We start from the raw sequence: 19,751 nt of genomic DNA, 5'->3' as shown, positions 1-19,751 counted from the left end.
CCTGGAATCTGCTTCAGAGGACTGTGGGGGCGGGGCAGTGGGGAATGAGTAGGGTTACTGTTGATACAAGCTTGGCTCTGAATTAGCAATTGATGAAGCTGGGTGTTGGGCATATGAGAATTAATCAAAAATTTTTTTTTAATTTTATTTATTTATTTATTCATTTTTAGAGAGAGAGAGAGAAAGACAGAAAGAGAGAGAGAGAGAGAGAGGAGAGAGAGACAGGGGGAGGAGCTGGAAGTATCAACTCCCATATATGCCTTGACCAGGCAAGCCCAGGTTTCAAACCGGCGACCTCAGCATTTCCAGGTTGACGCTTTATCCACTGCGCCACCACAGGTCAGGCCGAGAATTAATCAAATTTTCATTAAAAAAAGGTAGAAAGGAAAATAAGAATATGATGATGATAGGATACCAGTTTTCACCCACCAGATTAGCAAACATATTAAAATCTGATAATTCTAAGTGGTTAGCAAGAACATCAAACAGTGTGAACTCATATATAAATGGATAGGACTATAAATTTCCGCAACTAAATTGGAAGAAAATTTGCCATCTTCTACCAAAACTAAGTATGTGTATTCTTTATTACCCAGCTGTTCCCTATCTAGGCTAAATTCTAGAAAATTTTGTTCATGGAGACATGTACAAAAATGTTCAGAGGTTCATTGTTCATAATAGCAAAATCTAGAAACAACTAAATGTCCATTTGTAAAAGATGTGTGACTAAATAGTGGTTTACATAATGGATTGGAAGTGAATTTATGACAGTTTCATGCCTCAACATGGACAAATCTTACAAATGTGATAAACAAAAGGAATTTGCAAAATACATCAATACTATTTATATGAAGTATATATAAAACCATGTAAAAGTAAATACGTTGTCAGAGATGCATTCATATGTAATAAATTTCTAGACAAAAGCTAACAATGAGCCTGACCTGTGGTGTTAACAGTGGAATGCTGTGGTCACTGGTTCAAAACCCTGGGCTTGCCCAGTGAAAGCACATACGAGAAGCAACTACTATAAGTTGATGCTTCCTGATCCTCCCCCCCTTCTCTCTCTTATCCTCTCTCTAAAATTAATAAATAAAATCTTTAAAAAAAAAGGCTAAGAATGAGCCCTGGCTGCATAACTCTGTTGGTTAGAGTGTTGTCCCTATACACCAAGATTGCGGGTTCAATCCCAGATCAGATGAGTCAGCCAATGAGTGCATGGACGGGTGGAACAACAAATCAGTGTTTCTCTCTTTCTTCCTCTCTCTAACTCTCTAAAAATCAAAGAAAAATTTTTAAAAAACTAATAATGATAAATTCAAACTTCAGAATAGTGGTTACTTCTGGTGGGAGGAGGAGGAAAATAATGGGCAAAAAGGGAGCACTGTAGGGATTGCAACGTTTTTGCTTCTTAGGCTGGTGGCAGGTACAGGAGTGCACATTATAGTATGCTTTAGTCCTTTTGTGCGTAATAAAATAATTCATAGTTCAAAATATATACAAATACTGACATACACCTGAAACTAATGTTATATGCCAATTATGTCTCAATTACAAAATATACATAAGTATAAATATCTTTCAGTAAAAGGAGAAGTGAGAAAAGAGGCAAAAAAAAGTATACATTGGGGGAACAAGAAATTCATTTCAGTTCAACAACAAATTTTACTAAGAACAGATGAATGAAACCTTGCCTGTTCTACCAGGTACATCATCATCTGCCAGAAGAAAAATGCTGTTTCTCTTGGTACAGAGGTGTAGAAGCTACTATGAAGCATGAGTTCTAGTCAGACCTGTGATGAGGGCCCCAACTGTCAAAGCATCAGTGGGTGGGCTTTTGATCCCAGGTAAAAGATCTGTACTTTCCTTCTTTCACCCCACTGGCTTCTTGTCTATTCAGAATAGTTTCTAGGTTTGGGTCTTTAATGACATGCATACAGTAAAAATACAGCACAGTGCTGAGTGCATTTTTCATGTAGCTTTCCAACGTGAATGAAGGGAAAGAGAATGGAGCACATGAGTGTGAAAGACTTGATACCTGTGCCTTTCTCCTGACATCTGTCCCAGGGCTTTCCCAGGCAACTGGAAAAATGATCCATGCTGAGACATGTACTCTAGGCTCCTAGCTGATTTATCAGGTGAGTCGCCTGTTCAGGAGGAAGGCATCTGTATACTAGTGCCTGATCCCACGGGAAGAAGACATAGGGATGTGCCAGACTCATGTCCAATAAGGAGGCAAAACACTGGTGGTCATCTGGGTATCAGCACCTCCTCCTACCACCTCCAGTTTCTGGCTCCGCATGGCCTTCCTGGGGAGTCCCCAGCTTCCTCATGACCTTCCTGGGGGAGTCCCCAGCTTCCCCAGGGCCTTCCTGGGGGAAATCCCCAGCTTCCCCAGGGCCTTCCTGGGGGAGCCAACAATACTGGAAGCCTGCTGGGCAACCTGATCTCAGAATCACATACAAAGTGCTACCAGCTCAGGCCTTATCACTCCTGCTGGATCCAAGGCCCTGGGCTCTAATTTGATTTCCAGCTTTGTGCCAGCTTTCCAGGCCCCATGGTGAATGAGAAGTGTCAGCTGAGGGTCTGTAGATCTGAAAAAAGAACAAACAAAATCACAGGGCTTGTCACCCTCTCCCAATCCAGCATCTGTTTCCCCTAACAGGTCTCTAGCTCTTCTGACTTATTTTACTTCAAAACACGCTGTAATATAACGTCCTCCTCTGGATTTGCTTATGGGGTGGGGGTAGGGAAACAATTCTTCCCAATTATTTGCACAGCCTTGCCCTACTAAACCAGTGTTCTTCCTGGCATTTGCCCACCAATTGGTGGACATCTCCAACTTGACCTGCATGAGAGAAACTCATACTATTAATACTAACAATGATTATAATGGCTAAGACTTATTGGGGACGTGCTATGTGCCAGGTCCTGCTCTGAACACTTACTTAGTGTATATACTTATTGAGGTACATGGTATATCCTTCTCATTCCCAATGAGGAAACCAGGCAGAGGGCTTAAGTAACTGCCAGAGAAACACACGATGCCTTGAACTATTGGGCTATGGAGCTCTGCCCTGCCAGCGCGAGGTCAGACGGCACCCCCGCCCCCCGCCGCCCCTCCGCGCAGGGCTTACAGCGCAGGATGGCCTCCTTGACTTGGCGGAAGCCTCGGTCCGGGCCGCGGCCATCTACGAAGTACATGAAGCGGAGCTCTGGCGGGTAGGCGGCCCTGGCAAGGCCTGCGAGGAGGGGGATGGTGCGGCCCTCACCGCCGGGGGCCTGGCTCAGGGCCTGCAGCATCTGGTACCTGCACCACTGGTCTCGCAGGAAGCCGGGTGTGATGAGCAGCACACGGCAGTGGCTGCTGTCCAGCGCCCGGCACAGCTCGGACACGATGGCGCTGCCGGGGGCCGCGTCGCGTAGCTGCAGGAAGCAGCGCAGGCTAGCAGAGCCTCCCTCCAGGTAGGCCACCAACTCCTGCGCTGCCGCCAGGTCCTCCTCGCTGTGGCACACGCACACGTCGTAGTCCCTGCTCCAGCGGCCGCTGCTGGTGCTGCTGGCAAAGCCCTCCTGTGACAGCGGCAGGGCGGGTGCTGTGGTCGGGGATGGGGCCAGAGCCGCACTAGGACCCGAGGCTGGGGGGTCATCCTGCGAGCCCTGTGGCGGAGTGTCACTGTCACCCGGGGCGCTTTCCTGGGATATAGGCATCTCCTTGTGCTTCTTCGACAGGGCCTGCCGGAGCCAGCCTGCGGGAGACACCGCTCAGACCTGACCCCTGCTGCCCACCGCAGAGAGGGGCCGGGCCAGGAGTCCAGCCCCCTCCGGCGCTGGCCAGCACCGCCCAGTTCCGACCCACTGCCTGGCTATTTGCACAGCCTCAGGACGCACCCAAAGTTCCCACTATCTTAAAAGTTTTGGGGAAGACACAGGAACTGTTTTATAAGTCCTGGGATGTAATGTACAGCAAATAACTGTAGTTAATAATACTGTACTGCATATTTGAAAGTTACTAAGAGAATAAATTTGAAAAGTTCTCTACTTAAGAAAAAAAATTCTGTCATGTATGGTAACAGATATTAACTGGTGCTGATCATTTTGCAATATATGTAAATACTGAATCATGTTGTATACCTGAAACTAATATAATGTTGTATGACAGTTATACCTCAATTTTTTTTTTCAGCCTTGGCATAACAACAATATGAGAAAAGGAGAAGAACTCTTGGCTATTTTACCAGCCTGTTGGGAAAGATGATCTTACTCTGTTCTGGGCCCTTTGATCCAGCTTACCCTAATCAGGGCTGATTAGTCAATCATATGTGCGTCTGTAAGCAGAGCTGTGTGAAGCTAGAAGGATCAGTCAGTCACCAAACTCATTTTCAGCACTGAAGGGAGGCAAATCTGGCTTAAGGCGGACCACCCATTATGGGAGGGAAAGAGGCAGAGAGACTGGCATATGTTTGGCTCTGAGAAATCTTAAAACTGTTGCTAAATAGGTATGGAATGAAAGTACGGAAGAAGGCTACTGCACAGAGCCCCTGCAGAGCACAGAGTTTGGTGATTTAGAGCCTACACTTTGGCAGAGATCTGCTTGTGAACCAGTTGGCTTTCTGTATGACCTTAAGCAAGTCAGTCTGTGTCTCTATTTCCTTATCTGTAAAATGGGTTCACTTTAGTTGTTGGTGATTAACTGGGATAATGCAGTGTCTGGTATAGGGTCAGTATTCCATAATGATGTCAACTCAGCCTCCCCAGCTTTTGATAGGAACAGAAAGTTTGATGTTCTGGAAATTGATTTTTTTTTCTCTCTCTCTGCTTGGCTCCTTCCTCTGAAGGATTCTGAAATATTTAGATGACAAGAGACCCAATGTTAAGTACTCAGCACTATCATTTTCGGGCTAGGGAAATTAGCTAAACACACCTGGAACACCTGCACGTTAGGTATGAAGGTTCCAATGACACATACCTCTTCTACTCGTGCCACAAAGCACGGGGGCACCAAAACCAAGACAGGAGTCCCCCACTGTCAGCATCCCTGCCCTTCTCCCGAGTTTGGACCAGGCAGGCCTCCCACCGCACCACTAGGAATGCTGAGGAGCAAGAGCAGCGGTGGGAGTCTGCTTCCACTCACCAGCCATCTTGCCCAGAGGCTTCTTGGACCTGGAGCCAGAAGCTGGGAAGGAGGTGGATGATGCCATAGTATTAGGCTCAAAACTAACCCCATGAGACCAGGCATTGGTAAAGCAGGAGAAGGGAGGGGACCTAGTCTTGACTTCATGGAACAGCCATCCTACAAGAGACAGACAGAGAGGATCACAAAAGCTGTACTTATCTTATTCTCAGTCCCAGGAGATGGGTTCTGATGTTCTTTCTCTACTAATGCCTGATGAAGGCTCAATCTTTAAATGGGTCCCTCAACCCTCATGGGAGAGATACCCGTGTGATTGGGGCTGGTTTCTAGATAAAGCCAAATCTGTGTGGTGTGGTTAGACTTACAGAGAATGAGTTCAGCATGACCAGTAGAGTGGCTGCTCTCTGCTCCACCTGGCCTGGAATGCATTTGGGATCTGGGAAAGGGCAGCTGGCAGGTAGCTCTTTGCAGGGACTTCCTATGTAGATGCTGAAATGGGAAAAGGAAAATTGCTATTTGGACAAATAATATTGTATCTAGGTAGACAGATGCTGAGCAGAAGAGAGAGAAACTTTTCCTCTAAGTTGGCCTTCCCTTGAATAACTTCCTCCATACATGCATGCATGTATGCATCCATCCATCCCTCCTGCCATCTCTCTGTCCCTCAGCTGTCAGCTTAGGGAAGCAGTACCACAAAGTGGTAAAGACTACAGCCTGTGCAGGCCAAGTATTTTTTTTTTTATTATTCATTTTTAGAGAGGAGAGAGAGACAGAGAGGGAGAGAGAGGAAAGAGAGACAGAGAGAGAGAAGGGGGGAGGAGCTGGAAGCATCAACTCCCATATGTGCCTTGACCAGGCAAGCCCATGGTTTTGAACCGGCGACCTCAGCATTTCCAGGTTGACACTTTATCCACTGCGCCACCCCAGGTCAGGCCAGGCTGAGTACTTTTTATTAACTGTGGCCTTTGGCAAGCTACTTAATCTTGCTAAGCTTTAGCTTCTCCATCTGTAAATGGAAATGATACCAGAATCTGCTTCTCAGCATCACTGTGAAGATTACATGAGCTAATTTATGTAAAGTACTAATGGTATGTGGCCTATATGCTTGGAAAAGTGTGGGATAGTATGTATTTAAAATCACCTCGATATTGTTTGTTTTTGTTTTTTTACAGAGACAGAGAGAGTCAGAGAGAGGGATAGACAGGGACAGACAGACAGGAATGGAGACATGAGAAGCATCAATTATTAGTTGCAACACCTTAGTTGTTCATTGATTGCTTTCTCATATGTGTCTTGACCGCAGGCCTTCAGCAGACTGAGTACCCCCTTGCTCGAGCCAGTGACCTTGGGCTCAAGCTGGTGAACTTTTGCTCAAACCAGATGAGCCTGCACTCAAGCTGGCGACCTCGGGGTCTTGAACCTGGGTCTTCTGCATCCCAGTCCGATGCTCTATCCACTGCGCCACCACCTGGTCAGGCAAAATCACCTCGATATTGGAAGGATATGTTATGTTCATGGTTTAGAAGACTCATATTGGCCCTGGCTGGTTGGTTCAATAGAGGGAGTTGTTGACCCAGTGTGTAGATGTTCCCGTTTCAATTCCCGGTCAGGGCACACATAAGAAGTGACCATCTGCTTTTATTCCCTTCCCTCGCCATCCTTATCTCGTTCTTCTCCTCTCACAGCCAGTGGCTCAATTGGTTCGAGCATCAGCCCTGGACACTGAGGATAGTTCAGCTGGTCCCAGTGTCAGCCTGAGGATAGCTTGATTGATTGAAGCATGGGCCCCAGAGAGGGGTTATTGGGTGGATCTCACTTGGGGTGCATGAAGGAGTCTATCTCCCCTACTCTCACTTAAAAATAAAAAATAAAAATAAAACTCAATACTGTCATCAATTTCCCCCAAACTAATTTTTAGATCAGTGCTATCCCACATTCCAGAAGGTTTTTGGTTGGGGGTTGGTAAGGGATTGTCAGACTACTTCTAATTTTATATGGAAGGGACCAAGAATACGACAGATGGGTGACATGCCACATTCTTTTCCCACAACAATGACTGGGATGTCTCTGATGATAGAGACTTTTTCAGCCTGGGTTTCTGGGAGGACACCCTGTGGAGCACAAACGGCCCTGATTTTAGACAAACCCAGAGATGAAGGGCTGGCAGAGAGCTTGGCTCTAGAGCTATGGAGCAACTGGAAAAGAACTGCTTCCTCCTTCTTTGTTGAGTCTACAAAGGTCAAAAACAAACCCCGTGGGAACTTATATAGAAGCAATTTATATTATTAGACACACTAAAATAAGGGGTTTCAAAATTTAAAGAATGTCATTCTATATTGAACAATAATGCTTCGTTAATTGTTAAATGCTGAACACCCCTATGTGACGCTGACCAATGTAAGAGGTACTGTTGATTCATGAAAATGTATCAAAGTTAAAAAAAAAAAAGAGCTTAAAAAGGGCAGCAGCAAGGGGGGCTGAAAGAGGAGTTGGAATGGGTGCGGGAATCAGAGAGACACGTCTCACAGAAAAGCAGCTAGCTGCTACGGCAGCCAAAAGCACATGAACAGGTAAACTTTAGTGTACGTATGTGTTTCTTCTCCTGACTACCATCTTTCTGCATGTATAAGATGTGCCCTTTTCTGAAAAACTTGGGGTCTAAAAACTGGGTGCGTCTTATACAGTGGTTGTAGATTTTTTTTACTTCCATTTCCTACTTTTTCGAGCAGATGAGGAATTGCATGAATTTTATGATGAATAAAACTTGAGTTCAATAACTTTATGTAATACGCTTTTTTCCAAATTTCGGGTCCAAAAATTAAGGTGTGTCTTATACATGAGAGCGTCTTATACATGGGGAAATACGGTAATAGTCTCTGTATTTCAGACAGCCTAAGTGCTGGGCCAAAGGTAAGGCACTGTCAGGTTTTGAAATCCTTTTTCTGGCCAGGTGTTACTGTCTCTTGACATGTTCATTTTAACCATTCAAGATATCCCTTTTTTTCCCAGTAGTAAACAGATGTCACTTAGTTTTTAGAGTATTTAAATTGTTTTTCAATATTGTTTTAATTTAAAATTTGTTATCTGGTATTGATACACTTACAAACTGGAGAATCATTTGATATTTTAATGATAGCTTAAAGATGAAAAACTAATGTAACACTTTACTCAACAGATGTAGATTTTAAAGTTTTAGTTTCTCATTTTACAAAACAACTTGCCATTCTAGCATTATGTGACTTTGGGTAATTGCCTTTTTTCATTGTTTGGTTAAGAAGAAATCCAGGATTTCTGGTCAAGATGGCAGCATAGGTAAGCACAGTGCTCAAATCTTTCACAACTACATCAAAATTACAACTTAACTACAGAACAACCATCATTTAGAACCACTAAATCTAGCTAAATGGAAGTCCTACAATCATTTAGCTAGATTTCAGTGGTTCTGAATTCTGTCTACCTACCTACCTACCTACCTATCATTTATCTATCTATCTACCATCTATTTTAGAAAGAGAAAGAGACAAAAAGGGTGAGAGAGGGAAGGAAGAGAGATGAGAAGCATCAATTCTTACTTGCATCACTTTAGTTGTCCATTGACTGCTTTTCATATGTGCCTTGACCCGGGTGGGAGAGTTCAAGCCAAACCAGTCACCCTTGCTCAAGCTGGTGACCCTGCGCTCAAGCTAGTGACCTTGCACTCAAGCTGGCGAACCTGTGTTCAAGCTGGCAAGCCCTCGCTCAAGCCGATGATCCTCCTGTGCTCTGGCTAGCACCCCTGGGGTTATGAACCAGGGTCCTCAGCATCCTGGGCCAACAATCCACTGTGCCACTACCAGTCAGATACAACGAGGAATTTAAAGAAGAAGCCACATCAAGACAACAGGTAGAAGGGACGGAGATGCAGAACAAAATATCCCACACCCACGTGTGACAATTTAACATCAGCAGGGATATCTCAGATGCAGAGGTTCCCTCTGAGGAGTGAGGCGTCCCAACCCACACCAGGCCTCCCACCCAGGGTTCTAGTGCCAGGGAGAGAAGTCCCCATAACTTCTGGCTGTATAAACAAGTGGGGATTGTAGCCGAGTGAAATGAAGAGCTGCAGGAGTTCCAGGAGTGCCTCTTAAAGGGCCTGCACACAGATTTACTGGAATTCATTCCTTCGGAGCTCCAGCACTGGGGCAGCTTGAAAGGAACTAGGGACATACAAGAAGATACTGGATTGTCTGGCATCAGGGCAAGAACTAGGTGGGCAGCTTTCCACCAGTTAAAAGAGCTGTCAGAGCCACTGTTTCTTTACCAAGACACCTCAACCCCCACCCCACAAAGCCAGCAAGCAGGTTCCATATCTGAGTATCCATCAACCTGGCTCCAAGTGTTTGCCCCACCCTGGTGATTCCCTGATACCTGGCTTTACCCAACTTTTGGGCCTGGGGGTCAATAACTCCCAGTGATGGCAACGATGATCAAGGCTCAACTACAAGAGGACAGTGCACACAGTCCACACAGGGCAGCACCTGGAGCACCCAGTTTGGGTGACTGGGGAAGCAGTGCCACTGGGTCCTACAGGACACCTACTCCACAAGGCCACTCTACCAAGTTGGGTGGACATAACAGCTTTACCTAATACATAGAAACAAACACAGGGAAGCAGCCAAAATGCAGAAACAAAAAACATGCCCCAAATGTAAGAACAGGAGAAATATCCAGAAAAAAAACTAAACAAAATGGAGGCAAGCAACCTATCAGATACAGAGTTCAAAACAATAGTTAAAAGGATGCTCAAGAACCTTAGGACAGCCTGACCAGGTGGTGGCGCAGTGGATAGAGCGTCGGACTGGGATGCAGAAAGACCCAGGTTCGAGACCCCGAGGTCGCCAGCTTGAGCGCGGGCTCATCTGGCTTGAGCAAACAGCTCACCAGCTTGGACCCAAGGTCGCTGGCTCCAGCAGGGGGTTACTAGGTCTGCTGAAGGCCCACGGACAAGGCACATGTGAGAAAGCAATCAATGAACAACTAAGAAGTCGCAACGCGCAAGGAGAAACTGATGATTGATGCTTCTCATCTCTCTCCGTTCCTGTCTGTCTGTCCCTGTCTATCTCTGCCTCTGTAAAAAAAAAAAAAAAAAAAGAACCTTAGGACACAGAAAATAAAAAGAAGCAGTAAGAAATGAAGGTTACACTAACTGTAATGCAGAATAATTTACAGGGATAAACAGTAGAGTAGATGAAGCCAAGAATCAAACCAGCAATTTAGAATATAAGGAAGCAAAAAACACCTAATCAGAACAGCACAAAGAAAAAAGAATCCAAAAAAATGAAGACATTGTAAGGAGCCTCTGAGACAACTTCAAGCACACCAACATTTGCATCATGGAGGTGCTGGAAGGAGAAGAGAGAGAGCAAGAAATCAAAAACCTATTTCAAAAAATAATGACAGAAAACTTACCTAACCTGGTGAGGGATTAGACATATCAGTCCAGGAAGCACAGTGAATCCCAAAAAAGATGAACCCAAAGAGGCACACCAAGACACATCATAATTAAAATGCAAAAGGTTAAAGCCAAAGAGAAAATCTTAATAGCAGTAAGAGAAAAGCACTTAAGTTACCTACAAGAAGCTCCCATAGACTGTCAACTGAGTTCCCAACAGAAACATTTCAGGCCAGGAGTGGGTGGCAAGAAATATTCAAAGTGATAAAAATCAAGAACCTACAACCGAGATTACTCTACCCAGCAGAGCTATCATTCAGAATCGAAGGACATATAAAGAGCTTCCCAGACAAGAAAAAGCTAAAGGAGTTCATCACCATCAAACTAGTACTACATGCAATATTAAAGTCAGAAGAAGACAAAGAAGAAAGGAAAAGAAGAGAAAGAAGAGGATGAGGAAGAAGAAGAAGGAAGAAGAAAACATAAAAATATGAACAAAGCCTGACCAGGTGGTGGCGCAGTGGATAGAGCGTCGGACTGGGATGTGGAGGACCCAGGTTCGAGACCCTGAGGTCGCCAGCTTGAGCGCGGGCTCATCTGGTTTAAGCAAAGCTCACCAGCTTGGACCCGAGGATGCTGGCTTGAGCAAGAGGTTACTTGGTCTGCTGAAGGCCCACGGTCAAGGCACATCTGAGAAAGCAGTCAATGAACAACTAAGGTGTCGCAACAACAAAAAAACCCAAAAACTGATGATTGATGCTTCTCATCTCTCTCCGTTCCTGTCTGTCCGTATCTATCTATCCCTCTCTCTCTCTCTCTCTGTAAAACAAAACAAAACAAAACAAAACGGCAATAAATATATATCTATCAACAATTAACTCTAAAAAATAAAATAAATAAACAAGCAGAATAGAAACAGACTCACAGATACAGAGAACATTTTGAGGGTTGCCAGTGGGAAGTGTTTGGGGAGATGGGTGAAATAGGTGAGGAGATTAAGGAGTACAAATTGGTTATTACAGAACAGTCACAGGGATGTAAAGTACGGCATAGGGAATGTAGTCAATAATATTCTAATAACTATGTATGGTGTCAGATGGGTATGAGACTTATCAAGATGATCACTTATTAAGTTATACTGATTAGGCACTTATAATGCCTAATCACTGGGTTGTACTCCTGAAACTAATAATATTGATGTCAACTGTAGTTGAAAAATAAAAAATGACTAATTATGAAAAAAAAAAGAAGAAATCTAGTTGCCCAACAGTATATGCCACTGGAAGTGGGTTGGTATAAGTCCTGTGACTAACCTTATGGAAAAGTTTAAGCACCACAAATATGTACACCATCTTTGACAGATAATAATTGAGCAAGATGCCAGATAAGTTCCATTAGCCATATACACTGTCTACGTCCTGGGGCCTAAAACCCCAAAACACCTTCCTTCTTACTTTTCAGTTCTTGTGCAGCTGAAGCTGTGGAGCTATTGTACCCAAATATGCTTTAATATTTATAAGATTTATAATAGTTATATATTGAGATTTAGGAGACATAGTTGTCAAGCAGATAAGATATTTTATTCAACCAACATTGAAACACCTAAATATGTAAAGCAAGTCTTGATAGACATAAAGGGAGATACTGATAGTAATATAATAGTAGTAGGGAATTTTAACACCCCACTGACATCAATGGATAGATCTTCCAGACAGAAAATTAACTAAGAAAAAGAGGCTTTAGATGACACATTACCCCAGATGAATGTAATAGATATTTTCAGAACATTTCACCCCAAATAAGCAGAATATATATTCTTTTTTTTTTCTGAAGTGAAAAATGGGAAGGCAGAGAGACAGACTCCTGCATGTGCCTGATTGGGATCCACCTGGCAAGCCCACTAGGGGGCAATGCTCCATTGCAACTGGAGCCATTCTAGTGTCTGAGGCAGAGGCCATGAGCCATCCTCAGTGCCGGGGCCAACTTTGCTCCAATGGAGCCTTGCTGTGGTAGGGGAAGAGAGAGATAGAAAGGAGAGGGGGGAAAAGTGCAGAAGCAGATGGGCACTTCTCCTGTGTGCCCCGGCTGGAAATTAAACCCAGGACATCCATACGCTGGGCCAGTGCTCTACCACTGAGCAAACCGTCCAGGGCAGAATATATATTCTTTTCAAGTGCACATGGAACATTTTCCATGACAGACCATATGTCAGGATACAAAACAAGTCTCAATAAATGTAAAAAGACTAAAATCGTATCAAGCATCTTCTCCAACTACAGCAGTATGGAACTACAAATCAATTACAAGAAGAAACCTGAAAAACACAAACACATTGAGGCTAAATAACATGTTTTTAAACAATGAATGAGTTAACAATGAAATCAAGGAAGAAATCAAAAGATACCTTGCAGCCCTGGCTGACTGGCTCAGTAGATAGAATGTTGGCCCAGCATGTGGACGTCCCAAGTTTGATCCCCAGTCAGGGCACACAGGAAAAACAATCATCTACTTCTCTTCCCTCCCTCCCCCACTTCTCTCTCTCTTCCCCTGCCAGTGGCTCAACTGGTTCAAGTGTTGCCCCAGGCACTAAGGATAGCTCCGTTGATTCAAGCATTGACTTCAGACAGGGGTTGCCAGGTGGATTCCGGTTGGGGTGCATGCGGGAGTCTGTCTCTATTTCCCCTCCTGTTACTAAGAAAAAAGAAAGGATACCTTGAGAAAAATGAAAATGATAACATAACAACTCCAAATCCATATGACATAGCAAAAGCAGTCCCTAAGAAGGAAATCCATAGCAATACAGGCCAATCTCAAGAAACAAGAAAAAACCTCAAATAAACAATCTAACCTTACACCTAAAGGAAATAAAGAAAAACAAACTCCAAAGTGAGTAGAAGTGAGGCTATAATAAAGATCAGAGTGGCCGTGCCTGACCTGTGGTGGCGCAGTGGATAAAAGCGTCGACCTGGAACACTGAGGTCGCCGGTTCAAAACCCTAGGCTTGCCCGGTCAAGGCACATATGGGAGTTGATGCTTCCTGCTCCCCCCCTTCTCTCTCTTTCGCTCTCTCTCTCTATCTCCCCCCTCTAAAATGAATAAATAAATAAAAATAATTAAAAAATCAGAGTGGAGCCTGACCTGTGGTGGCACAGTGGATAAAGTGTCGACCTGGAAATGCTGAGGTCGCCAGTTCAAAACCCTGGGCTTGCCTGGTCAAGGCACATATGGGAGTTGATGCTTCCAGCTCCTTCCCCCTTCTCTCTCTCTCTGTGTGTCTCTCTACCTCTCTCTCTCCTCTCTAAAAATGAATAAATAAATAAAAAAATCACAGAAACTACTGTTCTTAATGACATCTAGCCATCATTTAAAAAAAAAAAAATCAGAGTGGAAATAAACAAAAACAAAATGGAGTCTAAATTAAAAAATACAAAAGATCAATGAAACAAACAGGAAAAGATCAATGAAACCAAGAGCTGGTTCTTTGAGAAGATAAACAAGATTGATAAACCTTTCAACTCAGACTTATTAGAGAGAGAGAACCCAAATAAGTAAAATCAGAAATGAAAGAGGAGGAGTAACAACTGACACCACAGAAATATATAGGACTATACTAGACTATATGCCAACAACTGGACAATCTGGAAAATAAAGGATAAATTCTTAGAAACATACAATCTTCAAAGACTGAATCAAGAAAAAAACAGAAAATTTGGACACACCTATTTCAACCAATAAAACTGAAGCAGTAATCAAAAAACTCTGTCATCCCAATGCACCAAGGTTGCAGGTTCAATCACAGGTCAGGGCACATACAAGAATCAAACAAACATAAATGAATAGAACAAGTTAAAATAAATTGTGGTCTATCTATATAGTGCAACATGACACATCAATGAGAACAAATAAACTACTGCCAAATGCAACTTCTGTGAACCTCACATGTTAGTATAAAATGCCATACACCAAAAGAACATAACATACAGTTCCATGTATCAAAAGTTCAAAACCAAGTAAAAACTATTTTATGTAACTGGAGCCAGGTTAGTAGTTACGCTTAGGTGGACGCAGTGATTTGAAGTGGGGTGTGAGATGGTTTCTGGAGAGCTAGAAATGTTTAGTTTATTCTGGATGCAGTTTGCACAGGAAATGTTCACTTAGGATTTGTGCAATTAAAAAGAAGTTTTTAAAAAACACTAGATATGACATCAGTCATTCCTGACCCCTGGTGAACTGGGTGAGCTTTAGAACTCCCCTCTCTAAGTTGCACTTATCAGAGTGGGCTGTGATGTCTAATTTACTGTCTATCTTCAGGAGGAAGAGGAGGGCTGAATCTGTCCTGTTCAACGGTGTCACTCTAGCACTTTCCCTGTTTGCCCAGACCATGGCAACTGCTGGTGAAATGATTGTGGAGGGAATGTCCCGACAGGTCGCCACCCTAAGTAAAGCCATGTTCTTGCTGAAACATGGTCATAAAGCCAATCTAAGAGCACAGGGAGAGGCAGTGCGCTGAGCAGGGAAGGCTGCAGGAGGTCGTGGGGAAAACAACCCGATGGAGGGCTTACGGAGGGCTCCCTGAACCAGCTTCTTTGCGACAGATGGTGACAGCTGTCTCAAGGGCCCTTTTCATCCTATTTCCGCGCTCTGGGTGCCGGGGCAGCTGGTAAACGGGCAGGAGGGAGGGAGAAGGCGGATCGGCAGGCTTGCCCAGGGCTGGGCCGAGTGCGGGGCAGCCTGTCCTCCCTCTCCGGCCCCCGGACCCACCCGAGGGGCCTCACCGTTCCCCCCGACCTGCTCCGTGCGCTCACCTGCGGGGCTGGGCTGCAGTGCGGGCGGCTTGGTGCGGGCTGGGCGCGGCGCCAACGCCCGCGCGGAGGGGAAGTGCGCGCGCGGCCGGGAGCCACCCCTCACCCGGAAGCGCCCGGCGCGTCCCGCCTCGCCCCGCGCTGGGCCCCGCGGCTCCCGGTGCGGACCGGGTCAGCCCGGTGCCAGGGTCGTTCCTGCCGCTGGACTCGCGGGCATCCACGGAGTTACCACTTGGGCAGCAACTTGCAGACAAGCCCTTCCCCACCTGGGACACCCGGAGTTTCGGGAAGAGAGTCCCTGGCTCTCCCGGCTCTGCGCCCGGGTCCCTGGTTCCCTCAGCTCAGCGTGCCCTCCCCTTTCCCAGCTCTGTTCTCTACACCCTGTATCTGGCAAGAGTCATCTTTGTAGCCCTTACTCCTCCCTTCCTTCCCCAAATCCCCGCTGCACTGGGTGTTATTTGGAGCCCGTGACCCCACGGCTTAGCCGTTGTATTAGGCTGAAGAGTCCCCCTGGGGACCCATCTTCTGGCTCCAGCCGGTGCAGGGAGGCACGGAGCCCAGCACAGCAGGAACCCTGCCCTAGCTCGGTGCTGGCGCCCAGGCAAAGACGGCTTTTTTGTGCCTAGCTCTCGCACAGTTCAGTAGTGACACAGTCACAGTGATGACTACAGGACTCTCCTAGTTGCCTGAATAAGGTCCGCGGGAGAGCTGTGCTCACTAATGCCTTAAGGTAGTGGTTCTCAACTTCTTGAAGTCGGGGCAAATTTAAAATCCTACAAATAATTGTAGGCACTCTATCTACAAATTTCTGAGGAATGTTATAATAATTAAGTCAAATATTAAAGAAAAAATATAAAGTCCAAGTGTGCGTTTATGGTAATTAAATGAAATAAATACGACAAAATTAAACTTATTCTGACATTAAAAACCATTTATTTATTTGTTTGTTTATTTATTTATTTTTCTTAAGTTGGAAACAGGGAGGCAGTCAGACAGACTCCCGCATGCCCCCGACCAGGATCCACTCGGCACGCCCACCAGAGGCATCGCTCTGTTGCAACCAGAGCCATTCTAGAATCTGAGGCAGAGGCCACAGAGCCCTTCCTCAGCGCCCGGGCCAACTTTGCTCCAATGGAGCCTTGGCTGCAGGAGGGGAAGAGAGAGAGAGGGAGGAAAGGAAACGGGGAGGGGTGGAGAAACAGATGGGCGCTTCTCCTGTGTGCCCTGGCCAGGAATTGAACCCGGGACTCCTGCACCAGGCCGACGCTCTACCACTGAGCCAACCAGCCAGGGCTAAAAACCTTTTTTATGTTATATTTTTTGAGTTATGCTTTTTAGAATTAGTAAAAAAGAGGGGTTAAAAAATAAAAAAACAAAAAGTTATTTATATATATATATATAGATACATTCTTAGTAAGATTTAGTAAATTTGGCAGATTCCAGCGCGAATGCCTTAAGTTTTTTCATTCTTGTGTTTATTAGAAACATAAGCCTGATGTGTCCTAGCAATTTCTTCAATGTTTGGGCATATATTTGAAAGGCAAACTCTCATTTCCTCGTCAATACATTGAAGAATTCCTCTCTTTTTACTCTTAATTGTGTTGAGGGTAAAAAGTCCTAATTCACATAAATAGGATGCTGAAAATTGTAGTGAAATGTTCAAAGTTTTTAAAGATATTGCCACATATTCTTTTATAGAAACCCAAAAGGCTTCAAGAGACAATTCCTTATGTTTAATCATCAATCCACGATCAGTGGATATAGCTGCCAGTTCTTCGGTTAATGTTAAACCAAAATCACTTGAAGCTTCCATGAATGGATTTCTAATCCAATCATATAGTTCAGTGTTGTGATGGGAAATGCTATAAATTAAATTCTGGGCCCTGGCTGGTTGGCTCAGTGGTAGAGCGTCAGCCTGGCATGCAGATGTCCCGGGTTCGATTCCCGGCCAGGACACACAGGAGAAGCGCCCATCTGCTTCTCCACCCCTCCCCCTCTCCTTCGTCTCTGTCTCTCTCTTCCCCTCCTGCAGCCAAGGCTCCGTTGGAGCAAGGATGGTCTGGGCGCTGAGGATGGCTCCATGGCCTCTGCCTCAGGCGCTAGAGTGGCTCTGGTCGCTGCAGAGCGACGCCCCGGATGGGCAGAGCGTCACCCCCTGGTGGGCGTGCTGGGTGGATCCCGGTCGGGCGCATGCGGGAGTCTGTCTGCCTCCCCGTTTCCAGCTTCAGAAAAATACAAAAAAAATAAATAAATAAATAAAAATAAATTCAGCCATCAGCCTTCAAGTTCTATTTTATTTATTTTTATTTTATTATTATTATTATTTTTTTACAGAGACAGAATCAGAGAGAGGGATAGATAGGGACAGACAGATAGGAACAGAGAGAGATGAGAAGCATCAATCATCAGTTTTTCGTCGTGGCACTTTAGTTGTTCATTGATTGCTTTCTCATATGTGCCTTGATCGTAGGGCTACCACAGACCGAGTAAACCCTTGCTCAAGCCAGCGACCTTGGGTCCAAGCTGGTGAGCTTTTGCTCAAACCAGATGAGCCCACGCTCAAGCTGGCAACCTCGGGGTCTCGAACCTGGGTCCTCCACATCCCAGTTCGACGCTCTATTCACTGCACCACTGTCTGGTCAGGCTCAAGTCCTATTTTATTTACACATAACTTTTGCTCCAGAATCTAATTCTTCAATATCACACTTCTTTTTGAGAAATCTATTCATTTTATTTGGGTGTATTTATCTAAATATAATATAATGATGTGTTAATAATAAATATAATAATGATGTGTTAACAAAGAGAGTGGTATTTCCGTATGAAATAATAGAGTAACTATATTTATTTTTATATCGGGGCACATGCCACGAACCAGCACAGCTAGTAATTCCAGGTCCTGAGTGGGAATGGTGCGAAATTAACAAAATACTGGGTCAGAAGGGCCCTGTAATTGCTGCTGGCAAGAACAAAATGTACCCAAACACTGCATCTTGCTTTATTTACAGGGCAAAGTGAGGCCATTAGCAAATCAATGGTCTCTGATCATGTTTCCAAGGCAACCCAAGAATTTTACCAAGTGCAGAAAACCCCCACCATACATATCATCTTAACTTTACACCAAACAAGGATAGAAGAAACTTGCCTCCAATCTTTTCGGGGAACATGGGGGGTAGTGTAAAACAATTCAGCACCACAGCTTAACAGCCTTTTGCAACCTAATCAGGCAAGTGAGGTGGGGGGTTGGGCAGACTGTCAGCTTACAGCCAATTTCTCACATCTCTGTCCACCAAAAATCTAAACTCCAAAAACTCTGGTGGTTTTTTGATCCCCAGCAGGCACATATTTCTCTGGAATACCATAGGGCACACCTGGAAATCTTCTAGGGCGCACCAATGCGCCCTGGCACACACTTTGAGAACCACTGCCTTAAGGAGTTCACTTGCTACCTGGAAGGAAGTAGCTTCTAGGTGAGGAGCCAGATGAAGACCCTTCTCCTGTGACCCATAAATAAGGGTGTCATAAATAGGGTGAATGCCTATTGGGCATCTAACAAGGCTACCTCACAGGGTTAACAGGATGTCAGGTTTGACCTGCGGTCCCCAACCCTATGTCCCTGGCCAGTTCCTTCCTCTTTCAACATCAAATTCCGGTGGCTCTTCCTCTTTCCTGGCTCTCCCGCCACCCCCCACGAGCTTCTAACGTTGCTTCACTGGCAGCACTTTTACCCTCCTCTCCCTCCCTCACCCAGGTGATCATCAATGAAGCCCACCTTCATCTTTTGCTTCATTCTTCTCCCCATAGGCCACTTTTGGGGGGGGGGCATTTTCCTAGCTGTCTCTACTGCCACTCACTTCTCCCTTCTGAACCGCAGCCCACACCCCAGACCCCGCTGAGGTGCACCTCCTCCTGGAAGAGCTCTCCCTGAGGTGCCCCTCATGTACTTGGGCTGCGTCCACTGCATTTTTACTGTTGACCATTCCTCCAAGGCCTGACCTCTCACTTTTCTGGCCACCTCTTCAGTGGCTTCTTTGGTTCATCCCTTAAAGGTAATGGATTCCCTCCAGCTTCACCACTTGGTCCCCTACTCTTCCACCCTGTGGTAATGCCATTCTCTTCCATGGTGTCCACATTTCTATGCAGCCCAGACTATCCAGATGCCACAATACATTCTCTGTTGTAGCAGGAATTACAGCCAATAGAGGATAAACGTCCAGACGACTCAATGAAGGAAGAGGAATTTATGAGTAGCCGGCGGAGCATGTAGGATAGTAGCACCAAAGCACAGGTCCCCGCTAAGATTTCTTACATCTTATATACCTGTACAGCTTTAGCTTTCACGTGAGAAGTGCCTGATTTCTTTGGCTTCTTTGTTTGCAGACCT

General features: G+C 45.1%; 1 protein-coding gene and 1 non-coding gene across 5 annotated transcripts; both read right to left on the bottom strand.

Annotated features, from left to right (window-relative positions):
• Window positions 1-1,475: 1,475 nt before the first annotated feature.
• TIRAP (TIR domain containing adaptor protein) lies at window positions 1,476-15,696 on the bottom strand. 4 transcript variants are annotated; one of them, XM_066259687.1, is made up of 5 exons: window positions 15,371-15,696; window positions 12,970-13,256; window positions 5,500-5,623; window positions 3,138-3,749; window positions 1,476-2,594 (listed from the first exon to the last, which is right to left on the bottom strand). In XM_066259687.1, the coding sequence occupies exons 3-5, from the start codon at window positions 5,561-5,563 to the stop codon at window positions 2,575-2,577; spliced, it is 696 nt and encodes a 231-aa protein (XP_066115784.1). In that variant the 5' UTR covers window positions 5,564-5,623; window positions 12,970-13,256; window positions 15,371-15,696; the 3' UTR covers window positions 1,476-2,574. The 4 variants fall into 4 exon arrangements, with proteins under 4 accessions (XP_066115784.1, XP_066115781.1, XP_066115783.1 ...); XM_066259684.1 differs by lacking the exons at window positions 12,970-13,256; window positions 15,371-15,696 and adding exons at window positions 5,135-5,293; window positions 6,393-6,449; XM_066259686.1 differs by lacking the exon at window positions 12,970-13,256.
• An 891-nt stretch (window positions 15,697-16,587) lies between these two features.
• On the bottom strand, window positions 16,588-16,661 carry TRNAP-UGG (transfer RNA proline (anticodon UGG)). Its single transcript has one exon. It is a non-coding gene; the product is annotated as a tRNA-Pro (tRNA).
• Window positions 16,662-19,751: the final 3,090 nt, after the last annotated feature.

This window comes from Saccopteryx bilineata, chromosome 2, assembly GCF_036850765.1.
Source record: "Saccopteryx bilineata isolate mSacBil1 chromosome 2, mSacBil1_pri_phased_curated, whole genome shotgun sequence".
NCBI lineage: Eukaryota > Metazoa > Chordata > Mammalia > Chiroptera > Emballonuridae > Saccopteryx > Saccopteryx bilineata.
The sequence above is the reverse complement of the archived record's forward strand: the minus strand, read 5'-3'. Positions and strand labels throughout refer to the sequence as shown.

What these genes read in the sequence shown, in the direction of transcription:
- TIRAP (XM_066259684.1), bottom strand. Translation starts at nt 5,201, where the DNA reads ATGGCATCATCCACCTCCTTCCCAGCTTCTGGCTCCAGGTCCAAGAAG. An exon ending in GCCTCTGGGCAAGATGGCTG is followed by an intron (nt 3,750 to 5,134) that starts GTGAGTGGAAGC and finishes TGTCTCCCGCAG; the next exon opens with GCTGGCTCCGGCAGGCCCTG. An exon ending in CAAGGAGGCCATCCTGCGCT is followed by an intron (nt 2,595 to 3,137) that starts GTAAGCCCTGCG and finishes TTCTTTTTTCAG; the next exon opens with ATCTACAGACCCTCAGCTGA.